The sequence below is a fragment of the Bos taurus genome, chromosome 10 (assembly GCF_002263795.3).
Source record: "Bos taurus isolate L1 Dominette 01449 registration number 42190680 breed Hereford chromosome 10, ARS-UCD2.0, whole genome shotgun sequence".
NCBI classification, from domain to species: domain Eukaryota; kingdom Metazoa; phylum Chordata; class Mammalia; order Artiodactyla; family Bovidae; genus Bos; species Bos taurus.
In genome coordinates, this window is record NC_037337.1 from 92472956 (window position 1) to 92489302 (window position 16347).

The 16347-nt window shown below is 33.9% G+C and overlaps 1 protein-coding gene across 3 annotated transcripts in view; it reads right to left on the minus strand.

Moving 5' to 3' along the window:
* Window positions 1-272: 272 nt before the first annotated feature.
* Window positions 273-16347, minus strand: part of GTF2A1 (general transcription factor IIA subunit 1) — a 38206-nt gene continuing 22131 nt past the window's right edge. For all 3 annotated transcript variants that reach the window (XM_005212232.5, XM_059890689.1, NM_001191217.4), the window contains 3 exons: window positions 14682-15002; window positions 11563-11652; window positions 273-4509 (listed from right to left, as the gene is read on the minus strand). In XM_005212232.5, the coding sequence (XP_005212289.1) occupies window positions 4402-4509; window positions 11563-11652; window positions 14682-15002 (519 nt within the window). In that variant the 3' untranslated portion in view covers window positions 273-4401. The remainder of the gene's footprint in view (window positions 4510-11562; window positions 11653-14681; window positions 15003-16347) is intronic.

A 16347-nucleotide genomic window follows, 5' to 3' on the forward strand; every position in this document is an offset into this window, starting at 1 on the left:
TTTAGTTACACTTTGTTGGTGTGGCTTTAGCCCAATTTAAATTCCTGTGTGCCTAGAAATTACAACTATTCCTTTTAAAAAGTACTAAGAATTTATAACAGTTTAATATTCAGACTGACATCCCACCCCAATTAAAGGTATAGAATTTAATGATACCTCTTTTTGATAATGGAACTTATTAACAATGTGAAGCATTTTCCTTTCTCAACTCTATAGTTTTATTCAGTTATCTATATAACAATTTTATAAACTAGTAAGCAAAGCAAGCAGCATTACTTTTTTTAAATAACATCTTTAATTAAAGTTTTTGCAAAGGTAAAATATTAAACTTAAAATAGGTCTTAGTACATCAAAATACTAAGTTCTCTAATTGTATTCCAAGATGGTCTTTAAAACATAATATCCCGTATATCACAGAAGAGCAACCTTGATCTGCAATTGTACAGAATGAATTTTACAAACATAATAAATATATTTACGCCCTTACACATAACAGTATGTACAACAGCAGTTGACAATAGTAGCTCAGAACAGCAAAAAGAATTAGCTCCTCCCCCCAAATTGTAGCCCTGAAGCATACCGGATGATTTAAGGAAACTTAACTTGAAATAGTAGTTAATAACTCAGTGTAGTTCTTCTCCTAAAAGAAAAAAACAATTTTTCTTGTTCCTCAAAATAAAAATTTCAAGTTCTGTGTGTTCTTCCTTAAACCATAAAAAATGACAAAAAATAGACTAAGGCAGACTTAAAAAGGGAATACAAACTTCAGAATAATTTCCATAGCATAATAGATTAAAATGCAAAACTATTTAACATAAACCCATGAGGAAATATATAAAGCAACTATTTTTTAACCAATGAATTAAAAACCTGAAACAGCCGATTCAGACGGATAGGTGGGAGATAGATAGATGTATGAGATAAAATGAAAATGTACAAAGGTGGATCAATAAAATATTACATTGCACAAAAGCTCAAAAAGTTCAAGATGAAATAATCTGAAAATACAGGAATTTTCTTAAGAGGAAGAAAAAGCTAAGATATAAAGGGAGCTCCCAAGAAAATTATGTCTGATTTCTTATACAAGGTTTATTTATTTCTGAAAAGAATGGTGACATTATTGCTATAAGATAATCAAAAATTACTCTTAGAAGGAGATAACACTTTTCATTCCTCCATAAAAGCCAGAAAAAAAGCAAACCAAATCCTTGATTTTCATATAGCAAAAGAAAATCTTTATACAAAAGCTATTATACTTTTATTTTTATGTTCTTGCAGTCTAAACCAGAGTCTATTAGACTATGCTCTTCAAGAACACATTTTAATCGCTATACACACTGCTCAAATCTTGATGCATGCCAAAAAGAACATCATCAAGGTGGCTTTGATTTTAAGAGGCAACAATATAAATGTGGTGCTATGATGGCATTTAATAGAAAGAAATGTGAACATTTAAAAAAATATAAAAGCCCAATATAAAGATCCCCCTCATATAACAGACATTTTAGTCCAGAAACTAATTGCACATTAGAGTTGTTTTAGCCAAATGTGGCACTCCACAGAATTTAAATGTGCTCTCAGCCATTCAAATGGTCTGATTATCCAAATGACCACCAAAAAAAAAAAAAAAAGAGTACATACACTGAAAGGCACACATTTTCACACTTAAACCTAGTACTTTTGTGTAAATTTTCCTTAGCACTGTTGATTGTTTTTTAATAAAAGGTGCCATCATCATCTGTGCAAATCTAAACAAATCCTTTTCTGAAACCTTCACTTATTTCATAATACCAAGTCTGAACTATTTTCCTTCTTTGAATAAACGTTATCTTTACTTCAAAATTTTGAAAGTGGGAATCCTTGCATTTTCAAAGGAATGACATTTTTAATGGAACCTAATGAAATGATGTTAAATAAAATGTTAAAAGCATGATTAACAATTCAAGTACAATAAAAGATAAGCAAGTGGCATTCTTACAGCAAGCCACTATAATAAAACTAAAACATGCTATTTGACTGTAAAGGAACACAATGCAGTGATATATAAGAGCACAATTTGGTATGCAGTGTTGTTTGGACCAGTTTTCAGAATTTTCACAGGTAAAAGAAAAGCGCTTACCAAGTATGTTATAATTGATATGCAATATACACAGGTGCAAATATAAATGGTTATTTCCTGCTTCAAAACAACCCTACTAAGTCACACTGAAAGCAGTGGTTGTTCATATTTCAATGTTATAAAAACAGGCTAGTATACAATTCTATTATGAATACAATGTTTTTGTCTACATAGAGTCCAAAATATAAGCTGAGTATCATATAGTAATCCAAGGTTCAGTAGCGTAAGAACTACTAGATAGCCAAAGGGTTTCAATCAACACTGCAGCAATGCTAAACTTTTATAGGTAGTTCAGGTCACTGACTTCTTCACCAGGTAAATATAAACCTACTAGCAACTATACTGAAGGACAAACGAACAACAGGACTTCTGTGATTTTACTCCCTTCCTCTCTCCTCCCAGGCTCAAAAAAAACAAAGCAAAAAACCTGCGTGTGCTTTGAGCATAGTGGGGTAAACAAATAAACCTCCAAAAAACTAATATAGTAAAAATTAAAACCGTATCACCAGATATGGCATCGAAATAAATCTAACTACTAGCATGCTAGAAACCACCATTTATATCAAAGTTCAGAACATAAGTTAAAGGGACCAAGGTGGTATTTTGGGAGGGAAGTAGGCAAAAGAAAAAAAAAAAAATTAGCCTTTTCAAGAAGTTTAAAGATTTGTGCTAAAAAAAACAAAAAAAACAAAAAAAAACAATATAAAACAGCTCACAGTTTTTCTCTGCAACGTACTTTAAAGTGTTTCTCTGTTACTTCTGGAAACACAAAGGCAAATAAAAGGAAGACAAAAGTGGAAGACTTAAAAAAAAATCAATATACAAGTTAAACACATGTGAATTTTGTCAAAATAAACCATGAAAAGAATTAGGTGTTAAGAACAAAGGTGAGGACACGTGTTCCTGCAATTCTCCCAAGCAACTCGTTCACACTGAACATAGAGCACTGCCACATCGTTCTTTAGAGCCCCTTACAGAATACAAAGCTATGCATTCTTCATATACATATTACATTTCTACTGTTTTTAATATACAAGTCAAATTTCTATGCTGTCTTCCCGATGTGCAAACTGGAGCCCATGTCTGTATTATCAGCGGCCTGGAAGGGCCAGTGCAAGAGAGGTAAGTATGTACTTAGTGGCCCACCCTCCTCTAACCCCAAAAATTTCTTCCTCAAATTACAAAGTTGCATTTTAAAAAATGTGTTCAATTAGAATAAGAGTTTTAAAATTCTTTACTAGTAAACACAAGAAACTTTTAAAATTACTAAACTGTTTGATAAAAATCCAGGTCCTCACCACCTGCCCAATGCATCAATCAATGCACAGAATGTTATCTAAATGTTTGTTTAGCTTAAAGACTAAACATATATATAAGCATACACTTCAGCCCAACAGGAAAATTATCTATTCATATGTATATAATTCCAGCTAGATGGTACCTGTGTGCAACAAAACTGCATTCCTGAGGAGCCACTTGGGGTTTCTTTTTAAGGTGTGGGACTAAAAGAAACAAATACAATTCTGTTAGGAAACTGAAGTTGTCATTTTAATTCTGCTCAACTCAGACAAGACCCAAGTCTTTATAATGAGTCTGAAAACCTAATTAAAATAAACATCCACGCCTAGGTAAATTTTGTCTCCAAAATGTAATTACTGATTATACACTTCCTTTAACTTGTAAATAGATGTTTCATCAAGCAGGGAAGGAAGAGGTATATATTACTGAGGGAGAACAGCAAGTAAAAATATTTAAGACCTATAAGAGTTCTAAACTGTTTCCTTATACAAGTGAATTAAAATTCAACACCATAATTCTTACCCTTTTGTAAAAAGCTCAACACGCAATTTTTACCAAATATAACCACGTACAATAAGCAGTTTCAGTTCAATCTATCAAAAGGGAAGTTTCTTCAGTTCATTCCAACAAGTATCTTCTGGCTGAACTCAAGTTGGAGGAAGGAATATAAACAAAGCTTTACATGCTAATCACCAGTGGCAGGTACCTGTATTTAAAATCGACAACTCTGGTTTTCTTACACAAATCCCCACCCTCCCCACCCCAACAACCCCAGGTGCTACAGTTCCATGGCTTGCCAGTTAGAAGTAGTGTCTGTGTTGTCAAGGTCTCTTTGTTCCAGTAGCTCTGCTTCTACTGCACTTTTCTGACATGCAGAAGTTAAGTTTTGGTTGGTATATGTCCCAAGTTTCAAACTGTCCACTTTAAATTTTTTTTTTAAGTTTCTTTTGTTTTATTTATAAAAGAAAATGAACCAACTCTTTTCACCATTCTGCATCTCCAATGGCTTTGGAAAATATATAATCTCTTCCATTAAGATTCATAATGCCATCCTTGAGATGAAATTTCCATTTGTTTTTACTTCTGTGTATCTAAATAAATAAGTAAAAAATGCATGAAATAAAATAAAAAGAGGAAACAAACAACAACAAAACCCATTCACACACCAAACATGTATATTATTGCAATTGCAAACTGTTTTCTTTTTTGAGATATAATTGACAAGTAACATAGCAGTTTCAGATGTACAAAGTAATGACTAGATCTCTGTGTATACTGCAAAATGATCTCCACAGTTAAGCCTGTTAACATCCATCACCATGCATAGTTACAAATTTTTTTCCTGTGATGAGAACATTTAAGCTCTTTGTTAACTTTCAAATACACAGTGTCATCAACTGTAGTCATCATGCTGTGCATTGTATCCGTGAATACTTATAACTTGAAGTTTCTGTCTTTGACCACCTTCGCTCATTTCACCTAACCTCCAAACCCTGTCTCTGGCCATCTGTTCTCTGTATCTATAAATTCAGGGTTTTTTGTTTAGATTTTCTTTATGCTGCAGTTGTTAATGGGATTGTTTTCTTATTTTCTCTTTCTGATAGTTCATTATTAGTGCATAGAAACCCAACAGATTTCTGTATCCTGCAACTGTACTGAACTCATTTATAGTTCTGACAGTTTGTTGGTGAAGTCTTTAGCATTTTTTTTGTAGTATCAAGTTACCTGCGAATAATGAGTCTTACTCCTTCCTTTCTTCATTTGTGTTTTATTTCCTTTTCTTGCCTAACTGCTCTGACTAGGACTTTCCATCCAGTGCTGAATAAAAATGGTGAGAGTGAACATGCCTGTCTCTTTTCTAATCTTAAAAGAAAAGCTCTGTGCTTTTCAGAGTATGTTACCTGTGGGTCTGTCATATATGACCTTTATTCAGTTGAGGTACATTACCTCCACAACAATTTTGTTGAGACTTTTTATGTTACATTTTGTCAAATGCTTTTTCAGCACCTACTGAGACCATCCCATGATTTTTGTCCTTCATGTTGTCAACATGGTATATCACACTGATTTGAAGATGGTGAGCCTTCCTTGAATCCCTGGAATAAATACCACTTGATCATGGTATATGATCTTTTTAAATAAATTGCTGAATTTAGTTTTCTAATATTTTGTTGAGCACTTCTGCATCTATACTCATCAGGATGATACCAGCTTATAATTTTCTTTTCTTATGGCACCCTGGTCTAGTTTTGGTATCAAGGTAACTAACGTTGGTCTTGTAAAATGAGTTTAAAAATGTTTTGTCTTCTTCTGTTTTTTCGAACCATTTGAGAAGGATTGGTATTAATTTTTCTTAAATGTTTGGTAGAATTTACCAGTGAAACCATCTGGTCCTAGACTTTTGTTTATTGGGAAGTTTTTCATTATTGATTCAATCTCCTTACTAGTAATCAGTATGTTCAGATTTTTAATTTCTTCATGATTCAGTCTTAGAAGGTTTTATGTTTCTAGGAATTTATCTACTTCTATATGGTCCAATTTGTTAAAGTATAATTATTCACAGTAGTCTCATATGATCCTTTGTATTTCTATTATCAGTTGTTAACTCTTTCATTTGATTTGAATCCTCTCTTTTCTCTTTTTGAGTCTCACTAAGGTTTGTCAAATTTGTTTATCTCTACAAATAATCAGCTCTTAGTTTCATTGATCTTTTTTTCTATTATCTTTTTAGTCTCCATTTAGTCCCTCTGATCTTTGTTATTTCCAGCCTTCCATTAACTTTGGGCTTCTTCCTGTTCCTTTAGGTGTAAAGTTAGATTGTTTGAGATTTTTCCTTGTTTCTTGATGTAGGCATTTCTATGTACTTCCTTCCTAGAGCTGCTTTTGCTGTATTCTACATGTTTAGTATGGTGTATTTCCATTTTCATTTGTCTCAAAGTATTTTCAAGTTCAGTAGCATATTGTTTAATCTCCATCTGATTTCTATTTTCATACAACTGTGGTCAAATTGCATTTTAATAATTTGATACAATCTCTCTCTCAAAAAAACCAATTAGCTAGGTGAATTTTTCAAAAGTCTATAATTAATATTTATTTTATAGCTCTTAGTATTTGGGTTCATTAAAGTAGTTAATAATGTTTCTCTGCAAATTATTTTAATCTCTACCAGGTCTGCATATACGTGTCATTTCCTATACAATTCTTTAGAGGCAAATATTTAAAACAGGAATACCCTTTGTTCTCCCTGATGCTTCTGGAACACTTTTTATGTTTTGCCTTTTCTCTGTAACTCCTTTTAAGTCTATACGATTTAATTAACCATAGGCTTTTCTTCATTCTCCCTATCTACTGACCACCAGGACATTTTTTCCTCATTATTGGTATCATGCTTACAACTACTCTCTTCTTCTTCACATACACTAACAACTTACATATTGCTGACTTTTTAAATACTGTGGCCCCCCAGTATAAGAATTCATACTAATATTAGTATTTCTCTAATTATTATTTTATCTATAATTCTACTTTACTTGTCTTCAGGACACCTGGCAACTGTTTTCTAAAAGGCCACCAATAAGTTTCTAGTTACTGCATCAATAGCCTCTTGTCATACGACATATTAAAATACTTTTTAACTGATTTCCAGGTCTTCACTCTCTCCCTTACCTTCAATCATAAGCATCACTCCCATTTCAGGCTTTCATTTTAAAAGGAGAAAATTACAGCCTGGAGAAGTTCAATGAGATGATCAATGACATATCACAATTAAGTGACAAAAGATGATTCCTTTGCCCCAGTCCAAGACGCTTTCTATTTATCAGGCTGTTTTCCATAATAATGCAGAAATTCTCACTATGTACAGGCATTTTCTTATCCCACTGCTAAAACTCCATGGTCTAACATCCCCATGCAAACAGTCTCCATGAGTATTCTTGGCAAATCACTGTTTAGTGTCTGCTTGAGTGTGATTAAAAGTGGAAGGTGAAGAATTGCAAATTCAGTTATCCCTTCCTGGGACAGCCCCCTTGCAAGTCTTTCATACTTTACCCCTTACTAAAAGCTGCTTACCCCAAACTTCTTATTGATCCTAGTCCTGCCTTTTGGAAAGTTAATCTAAAAAACAGTGAATACTTCATATATTTGAAAACCACTCTCATGCCCTTCCTTAAGATCACTAACTTAAGCTATATATAAATTTACCATATATCTATCTTTTCTCATTTATTAAAGCAAAATAGAGTATAATAAAGTGAAACAGTATTCAGAAGAGGGCCTCTTACATTAAGTGGTCTTATTTTGTTGTTGTTTAGTCACTAAGTCGTAGCTGACTCTTTTGTGACTTCCCCTAGACTGAAGCCTGTCAGGTTCCTTTGTCTATGGGATTTTCCAGGCAAGAGTACTGGAGTGGGTTGCCATTTCCTTTTCCAGGGGATCTTCCTGACCCAGGAATCAAACTCATGTCTCTTGTGTCTCTTGTACTGGCAGGTGGATTCTTTACCACTGAGCCACCAGAGAAGTCCAAGTGGTCTTATAACTCTGGTCTAATTACACTATTTAGATTATTACACTTAACACCTTAGGATGGATGATTTGAACATCTAACAGATATAAAACTAACATGTCCCAAACCAGCCACTCTCCCCTCCTAAATCTGCTCCATCTGCAGCTTTTCCCATCTCAGTTGATGGTATCTTCATTCTTTTGACTAATTCCTCATTTAAAAAAAAAAAAATCCTGGAGTCATTCTTGATTCCCTTTTTTATCTTCTTCCACATACACAAGAGTCAGGAAAGCCTGTTGACTCTTCCTTCAAAACATCCAAGATCCAGATGCTTCTCATCACTTCCAATGCTATCATCCTAGCCTTAATCACCATTTTCACTCATGTGGATTACTATGATTTCCCTCTATTCATCTCATTTCAACCTTTGTTTCTTCTACATTTCAACCTTTGTTTCTTCTATATTCTGTTCCCAACAAAGCAATTTTTTTTTTTAAGATTAAAATGTAAGTGATACTACTTTTGTATATTTGAAACCTTCCAAGAGCTTCTCACTCAGAGTGAGAGCCCATGTCCTCACAAAGTCCTACACCACACCGCCTGCCCTCACTTACCTGATTTAATCTCCTGCTATACTGCTCCCCCAAGCCCAGCTACACTGGCCTCCTTGCTGCTTCTCACACAAAGAAGGCAGGTATGCCATCAAATAACGACATGGCTAACTTTCATCAAGCCTTTGATCCTGTTTCCTTTCCCACTCTATAATTACCCACACTAATTATCAACTTCTAACATAGCATATTAATTACAGTTGAACCTTTAACAATATGGGTTTGGAAATGCACAAATCAACTTATACACAGGTATTTTTCAATAATAAATACCACAGAATTAAGTGGACTGTGGTTGGATGACTATACATATACAGACGAACCACAGATACAGAAGGCTGCCTCTAAGTTACATGCAATTAGCCCCAGTGTTGTATTAAGGTAACTGTAATTTGTTTTATCTTTTTGTTATGTTTTAGCCTTTTCTCCCTCAACTAGAGTAAGCTTCCAAATGGCAGGGACTGTTTTGTTTTGTTCACTGGCTTATCTCAAGCTCCTAGAACAGTGAGTGCCCTGGAACATCACAGACACTATTAAGTATTTTTTGAATAAAAAGATCTCTGTCTCCTTTTCTCTTTGACTTCCTATAGAGAAAGTATTAATTATCCTAAAAATGGATATATAAATTTATTTCTAGTACGGAACAAGTAACTATAAGCTGAAAGATATGGAATTAAATAAACAAGCAATGAGTAGCCAGGAAAAAAGAATTCCACAGACAAGTAAAGAAACTGCAGTTTGCTGCAAGACAACTTGCAAAAAGCAAATATAGAAAGTATCATGTGCATCAAGTAATATTCCATATACTAAGTACTGAAGTCATATTGAGTAGTAAGTAGTAAATATTTTTACTTGACTAAATCACAAAATATAACTTGAAAGACAATTCATTTACTGGCCTTACATTAAGTCCTGTATAAAGGAGTATACAGGACTGAGTGCAAGGAAAAAGGCCTCTGAACTTTCCTCATGACAAAAATATTAAGTAACACTATCTACAAACAAGGCCGATGCCTCAATACCTGATGCCATCAGTCCTTACCTATCCACACTATGTGAGAACTCTGCCTCATTATTAGATTTAAAGCTCTCATCTGACTGGCAACACAATCAATTCTTTGTATGACTGCTGCTAAAATTGACTCACTGTTGAAATTTAGGCTTCAAAAATAAACTCCTAAAGTTCAAGTTGCCTCAAACTACACCCAAGCCCATTTCAGAACACCACCATTCTTACACTGTTGGCTAAAACCCTCCAATCTCCAAAACTCATTTGATAATAAAAATTAGATCTCTGTAAACTTTAAAACTGTTTACCATACAACAAACTACTTAAAAGTTACTTTTAAATTTCTTACTTTAAAACATTAAAATATTGCCTCCATGAGCAAAAGAAACCAATTTTAACATTAAAAATATTAAGTGTACAAAGGAGAATACTAGTCTCTTATAATATGAAAATACTTAGAAGCATATTCCTCAGTCAAGCTAAGGTAAAGGTCATTTCTTATGTATCTGACATCCTGCTATCATGATACTGCATTCTGGATAATCTGGTTGCCAACAGGGTCCCTTGAGTCTTCCTGACAATAAAGATTTACTGGTATCCCCTGTTGTTTCAACTTCAATACTTTTCCTCCAAATGCATATAACAAGAAATTACTTGTATTATCATGTGCTTGGTGTAAGGTATTGAGTGCTTAACTTAGTAGTCATAAGGTACAAAAGTGGATGCCCTGCTACTCTGAATCAGTGACCTCACTAACCTAATTCTATAATTTCACTGGTACTTAACTGGCTTAATTTTACCTTTACATTAGGAAATGATAAGATTCATTTTTTAAACATTTTTCCTACAGATGTTTGCAATAAACATGGCTATTTATAATATTCATTTTATAAAAGCAACACAAATTTAAGACTTTCATCATTTGTAAAAGAGGGCATAAAGAGCACAAATTTTGCATGAGTATAGATTGATCCCTGGGTTGGCAAGATCCCCTGGAAAAAGGAAAGGCTACCCACTCCAGTATTTTGGCCTGGAGAATTTCATGGACAGTCCATGGGGTCACAAAGAGTCAGACACGACTGAGCAACTTTCACTTTCACTTCTAGTACTTGACACAATTAGGCACTTAATAAATAGACGTTTAGTGAATGAGAAGTGCTTATAAATAAAACCCAACTATATCTATCATAGTTTTCAACACTCGGAAAAGATCTCTGTTGAAATTAAACTATAAAAATGAAGCATAATTTGTGGATTATAAATTTAATGGCTATAGCCAGAAAACAATTCTGATTAAATGTTTCAATAAACAAAAAAATCTCGACAATGCCAAATCTATAACAAAAATACTTGAGAAGTAACATCCTTTTTAAGAATTAAGAAATTAAGGAGTCAATAGCTAATTTTCATAGAACCTAGTTTAAAATTTTTCTATTGCTACCAAAATTTTGTTGTTGTTCAGTCCCCACATTGTGTATGGCTCTGCGACCCCATGGACTGCATACAGCAAAGTTAAATAATTTAAAATAACTTTCAGTAAAAACGTATCTTTTGTTAGTTACCAGTCTTGTTTATTACCCTCATTCAAAAGGCTACAGAAAGGTTCAATTAAAGCCTTTTAAGTTTTGAGGCCGTTGAGGTCAGAGGGAAAATAGGGTTATCCCACTTACTTAATATTCATATTAAAAGACAATATAAACTGGCTTTACTTTGTTAATAAGTTGGGAGACACAATCTAAATGGAAAACAACATACTTTTTATGATTTCATGCATAACTTATTTTTCAACTATAGTTATACAAATTAATTTCTCACTCCATTAAAATAATCTACTAAAGTATAACACTGTTTTCATTCACACAGTTTATACTCAAGTTTCTAAGAGGCACCAATCAGCTAACCAAATGCTTGAACACGGCAGACAGGATGGTTTAAGAAAGAAATTACAATAGCAAAAATGTTAGTAACCTGATGACTGGCTTCCCTGGTGGCTCAGACAGTAAAGAACTGATTAAATCCTTACCTTATCATACTGGCACACAACAACATTTTCTGTATCAAAGAGTTCCTGTCCTTCCTCATCACTCACATCATCTTCACTATTGAGGGGTTCCTAAAAATTAAAAAAGAGAGTTCATTTATTTATATTTCATGTATTACTAAAAAAAGGTCCTTCTAATATTCACTGAAAAGAAACACAGTGACCTTGAAGTTCTTTGAGAACCAAGGGCCAGACAGATCCACATACACCATGAACATATTGTTAATTAGCTATGTTAAGATTCTGCCAGTGTCACTGAAATTCCAGCAAGAAATTAAATATAGTAATTAAAATAGTTAAGCTATATAATTTATATGACTCAAAAGATGTTACTTTACTTCATTTTTTCAGAATAGCACAAGAAGATAACTCTTTCCAGTAACTATTTGTCTAGAAGTGGACCTAGGAAAATATGAAGATTTAATGAGATAATGGTATGTGTACCACCAGAAGCAGCTGTGTAAAAAAAAGAAAACACTGGTGAAGCTGGAAAAGGAAAACAAGGATATAAAAAAGGTCGGCAGCCTAGCTAGTCTTGACATTAAAGACTAGGAATACAAATTAGTATGTCTACTGGTGGAGGCTTAAAGCATAACTAAGGCAACCACATTTTAAAGGGGGGGATCTTGATCTCACTAATGAAGAGAATCAAATGCCAAGATCTAGCTAGAACATAAAATGACCAATCAAGTTAACCTTGACCTCAGTTGTGACAGACAATAAAACATACAACTCTAATTTCTAATTAATGAAGAAAGAGAAGCTAGGGCAAAATAAAAATGGAAAGAAAAATAATCAAAACAAATACTGTATATAAACTATGAAATCTAGAAAAATGGTACAGATGAACTTACCTGCAAAGCAGAAACAGAGACACAGAGAATAAGTGTATGGATCCAAAGGGGAAGGCAGGGGTGGGACAGATTGGGATTGGCATATATACACTCTTATGTATAATACAGATAACTAATGACAACCTACTATATAGCACAGGACTCAATGATCTGTGATAACCTAAATGGGAAGGAAATCCAAAAACAGAGGTGATATGTGTATATATATAGCTGATTCACTTTGTTGTATAGGAGAAACTAACACAACATTGTAAAGCAACTATACTCCAATTTAAAGAAAAAAACAGATTTTAAGTCTCTAAGCCTGTACCTACTTACACACATGTATATGTATATATTCTGTAATTCAAAATAGTTATCACCAACATAAATGTAAAAAAATTTACTGAGGTAAATTTCATCATTTTTAACCATTCTAAGGTGTACAATTTGCACTTAGTATGTGCAATTATCACCACTATCACCGTTTCTAACCAATATTATAGAACTTAGCCAACTAGGCAAGAAAAACTGCTATTTTTTCACATTTGATTTGATTGCCTACAAAGAATACATGAAAGAGTCAAGAGGCTACCCAGTAAATACAGATGACCATGGCCGCCGGCACCCTCACCTGAAAATCCTGTTTCTTTTGATCATCCCACTGTGTACAGGGAAGGAGTAGGTAGGCATTAAGTACACTCAGGAAATCAAGAACTATATGTTTCTCTTTTCAAAGAGCTTTTTAAAATTTGCTATGGTGTTTATAACAAAAAAGAAAATTGAAAAAAAAAAAAAGTGGTGTAGCAGAAGCCTTTTGCTGCTCATCATTAATCAAGGAAATAAAAATTAAATCAAAATGAAAAATTTTCTGCCTACCAAACTGGCAAAAAAAATTAAGAAGCCTGACAATGTCAAGTATTGGTGAAGACAATGCATGCATCATTATATACTGAATGCCAGAAGTGTAATTAGTACAACATTGTGCCATTTTATTGTAACTTGAAGATATGCATGCCTTATGATTCAGCAATTCAATCTTTAGGTATAGCACTTGAATGTGTCCCTAGAAGACATATTCCAGAATATTTTATAACTGTACAGTTAACAAGTGGAAACAACCCTAATGCCCAATGTATCACAAAAATGGATAAACTTTTAACATTTAACAGTGAAAATACTTTTAGGTGTATGCAACAACTTAGATGAACCTCAAGAATACCATCTTGGGAAAAAAATCAACTTGCAGAAGAATACACAATTATTCCACTTCTAAACAGGCATGAAAAACTAAACAATATGCTCCTTAGGAATATAAATACTTATGGTAAAATATAAAGGCAAGGTAGTGATGAACACACAATTCATGAGCAAGGATACTCTGATGGTAGAAGGAAGAAGATGGGGATTAGGGAGGGGCACTCAGGGGACTTTATGTTTGGTAAGGGGATTTTTTTTTTTTAATTAGATGCAGACACTGGGTTGTTTACACCATAAAACACTTTTTATTTGTTTTATCTATTCAATATTTAATAAAATAGTACTCTTTAAAAAACATTACTTAATTTAAAAGAAGAAAGAAGATAAACCAGAAGATCACATCTTAGGCTGTTGCAAGAGGCAATAACAGTGAAAACTGTGGATAAGACCAACACCATCTTGACTATAAGTACCTAAGCTGGAGCACTGAGGAAAACAAAGATATATTTATGTACTTCTAGAAATACACAACAAAAGATGAATAAGAAAAAATGGTTTGTGAAACTGCCGACAGACAATAAGAGCAGATGAGGTTATCTAAGGAACTGGTATGGAATATGGAACATTTTAACTCTGAAGTGTCTTCTCTTCCCAAATGCTGTTTTAGATTACTGAAGGAAAAGATGAACCACATTTACCTGGTTCTACCAATGTCTTACCCTTAAGCCACATCATGATGAATGTATTAAGTCAAAGAATTAGAATTACTTGCACTGTCATCACATTTCTAAGTAAAACCTAATTTGGTATACGTCTGCTTTTTGTTACCAGCTACAGAAATATTTTATAAATACATCCAGAACAATCTAAAAAACTTATTAATAGTTTAACATTATTTAAAATCTTACACTGTATAGTAATTTTTAAATTATTTAAAATCTTAGTATTTAAAATCTTACATTGTATAGTACCCTAACAGCCTCTAAAAACAGAATTCATCAATTTGGCACCAAGTGAAGGAAGAACAACTGAGCAGGTCCTCATTTCGAGTCTTTTCCTTAAACTTACCTCTTCTACTTGCCCATCTTCAGCTCCATCTTTCTCTTTGTCTTCCTCCTCATCATCATCATAGTCTTCTTCTTCATCTTCATCTTCTTCAGATGATGTATCCCCAGTTCCATCAACTTGCAACACCAGCGGAGCCTGCTGTTGAGCAGGCTGGGCCTGTGGCTGCTGCTGGCCAGTGGCAGTTATCTGCGCTTGTGCTGGTGTAGGTGCTGCCACTGTTGTAGGTATGACTTGAGTCTTGTTTCCTGTAAATAAGATTTGCTGGGGCTGGATGATGACACCTGTTTGTGGTGAAATCCCTCCAGGAAGAGGGGCCAAGACCTAAGACAAAAGAAAAACTACACATTAGGAACTACTCAGAGGATCAAATTGCTCAGATTCATCATTTGATACACAGAAACAGGCCCCAGTGGGAAAGAATCACCCTCAAATGGCCGTATCTCATATACAGGTAAAAACTACCAAAGCACAAGAGGAATGTTTATTGAGTGCACAGATCCACTCAATTTTCATTTTACCATTCAAATTTCTAAAGAAAAACAGATTTTAAAAAATTACAACTGCTACATTTATCAAGTAATTGCTATTATGTATATTTCAGATTCCAGGCCAAGAGTTATATGTTATTAATTTGCTTGAGGTATGGAGGTTTAATAACTTGCAAAGCTTGCAATCTAGTCACTAGGAGACAAAACATGAACCTAGGCTTTCTGGTTCTGCTCTTAATACTATGCTACACTTTCACTCTATGAAGAACACTGATCTGGAAACTGAAGCCTTGGGTTCCAGTTCTAAGATCACAGATAAAGATGTAGCAGAGGCAAGTCATTTAACATCGCTTCATTGTTTAAGGTCAATGGTTCTCAACCCTGCTACAAATTATAACAACCTGTAATTTAAAAATATTGATACCTAAGTCACTACTTCTAATATTCTGATTTAACTGATATGAGATAATATCTATTCATTTTATTTAAGGCTTCCCAGATAATTCTAATCATATAACCGAAGTTGCGAACCACCAAGTCAGATGACTTCTAAAGTTCCTTCCAGCTTCTGCATTCTAGGGTTCTGAAGTAAATCGCAGCTCAAAAAGAACATATTAATAAACATTAATTACATCTGTTATAATGGACATATTTATAATTATAGTTACTAAGTAAAAAGCAGAGAATACCCAGTTATAAATTAAAAGTACTAAATGGCAATGTCTTGTCTCTAGGTTCAAGGAAAGCAAAAATAACAAGATAGTATTTCTCTTTACAAGTTTACAGATAAAGTGCAATAGACAAAACAATAACAACTCAAAAAGACAGAAGGTGTAAGAGACATATGATATAGCATATGAGAGGACAGGAACGAGTACTAAACTCAGCTATGGGGGACAAGACCTGGTCAAGGAAGTTTCTCTAGTAGGTAATACTAGAGGTTCTAGTATTTGTGTTTTGGGAGATTAGCCAGGCTTTCTCTGTTTGCCGGGGGGACAGTGGGGAGAACTGCTAGAAGGAAGGCCAAAGGTGGCATTCTATACAGACTGGCATCAAGAGAAACCCAGAAGAACCAGCAGAGCAAAACTGGGAAAGCTGTGAACAGGTTTGATGAATGCGACTCCTCTGACCTAACCTCCCTCATCATACTATCATATAAACATGTGTTTTTGTCTCTA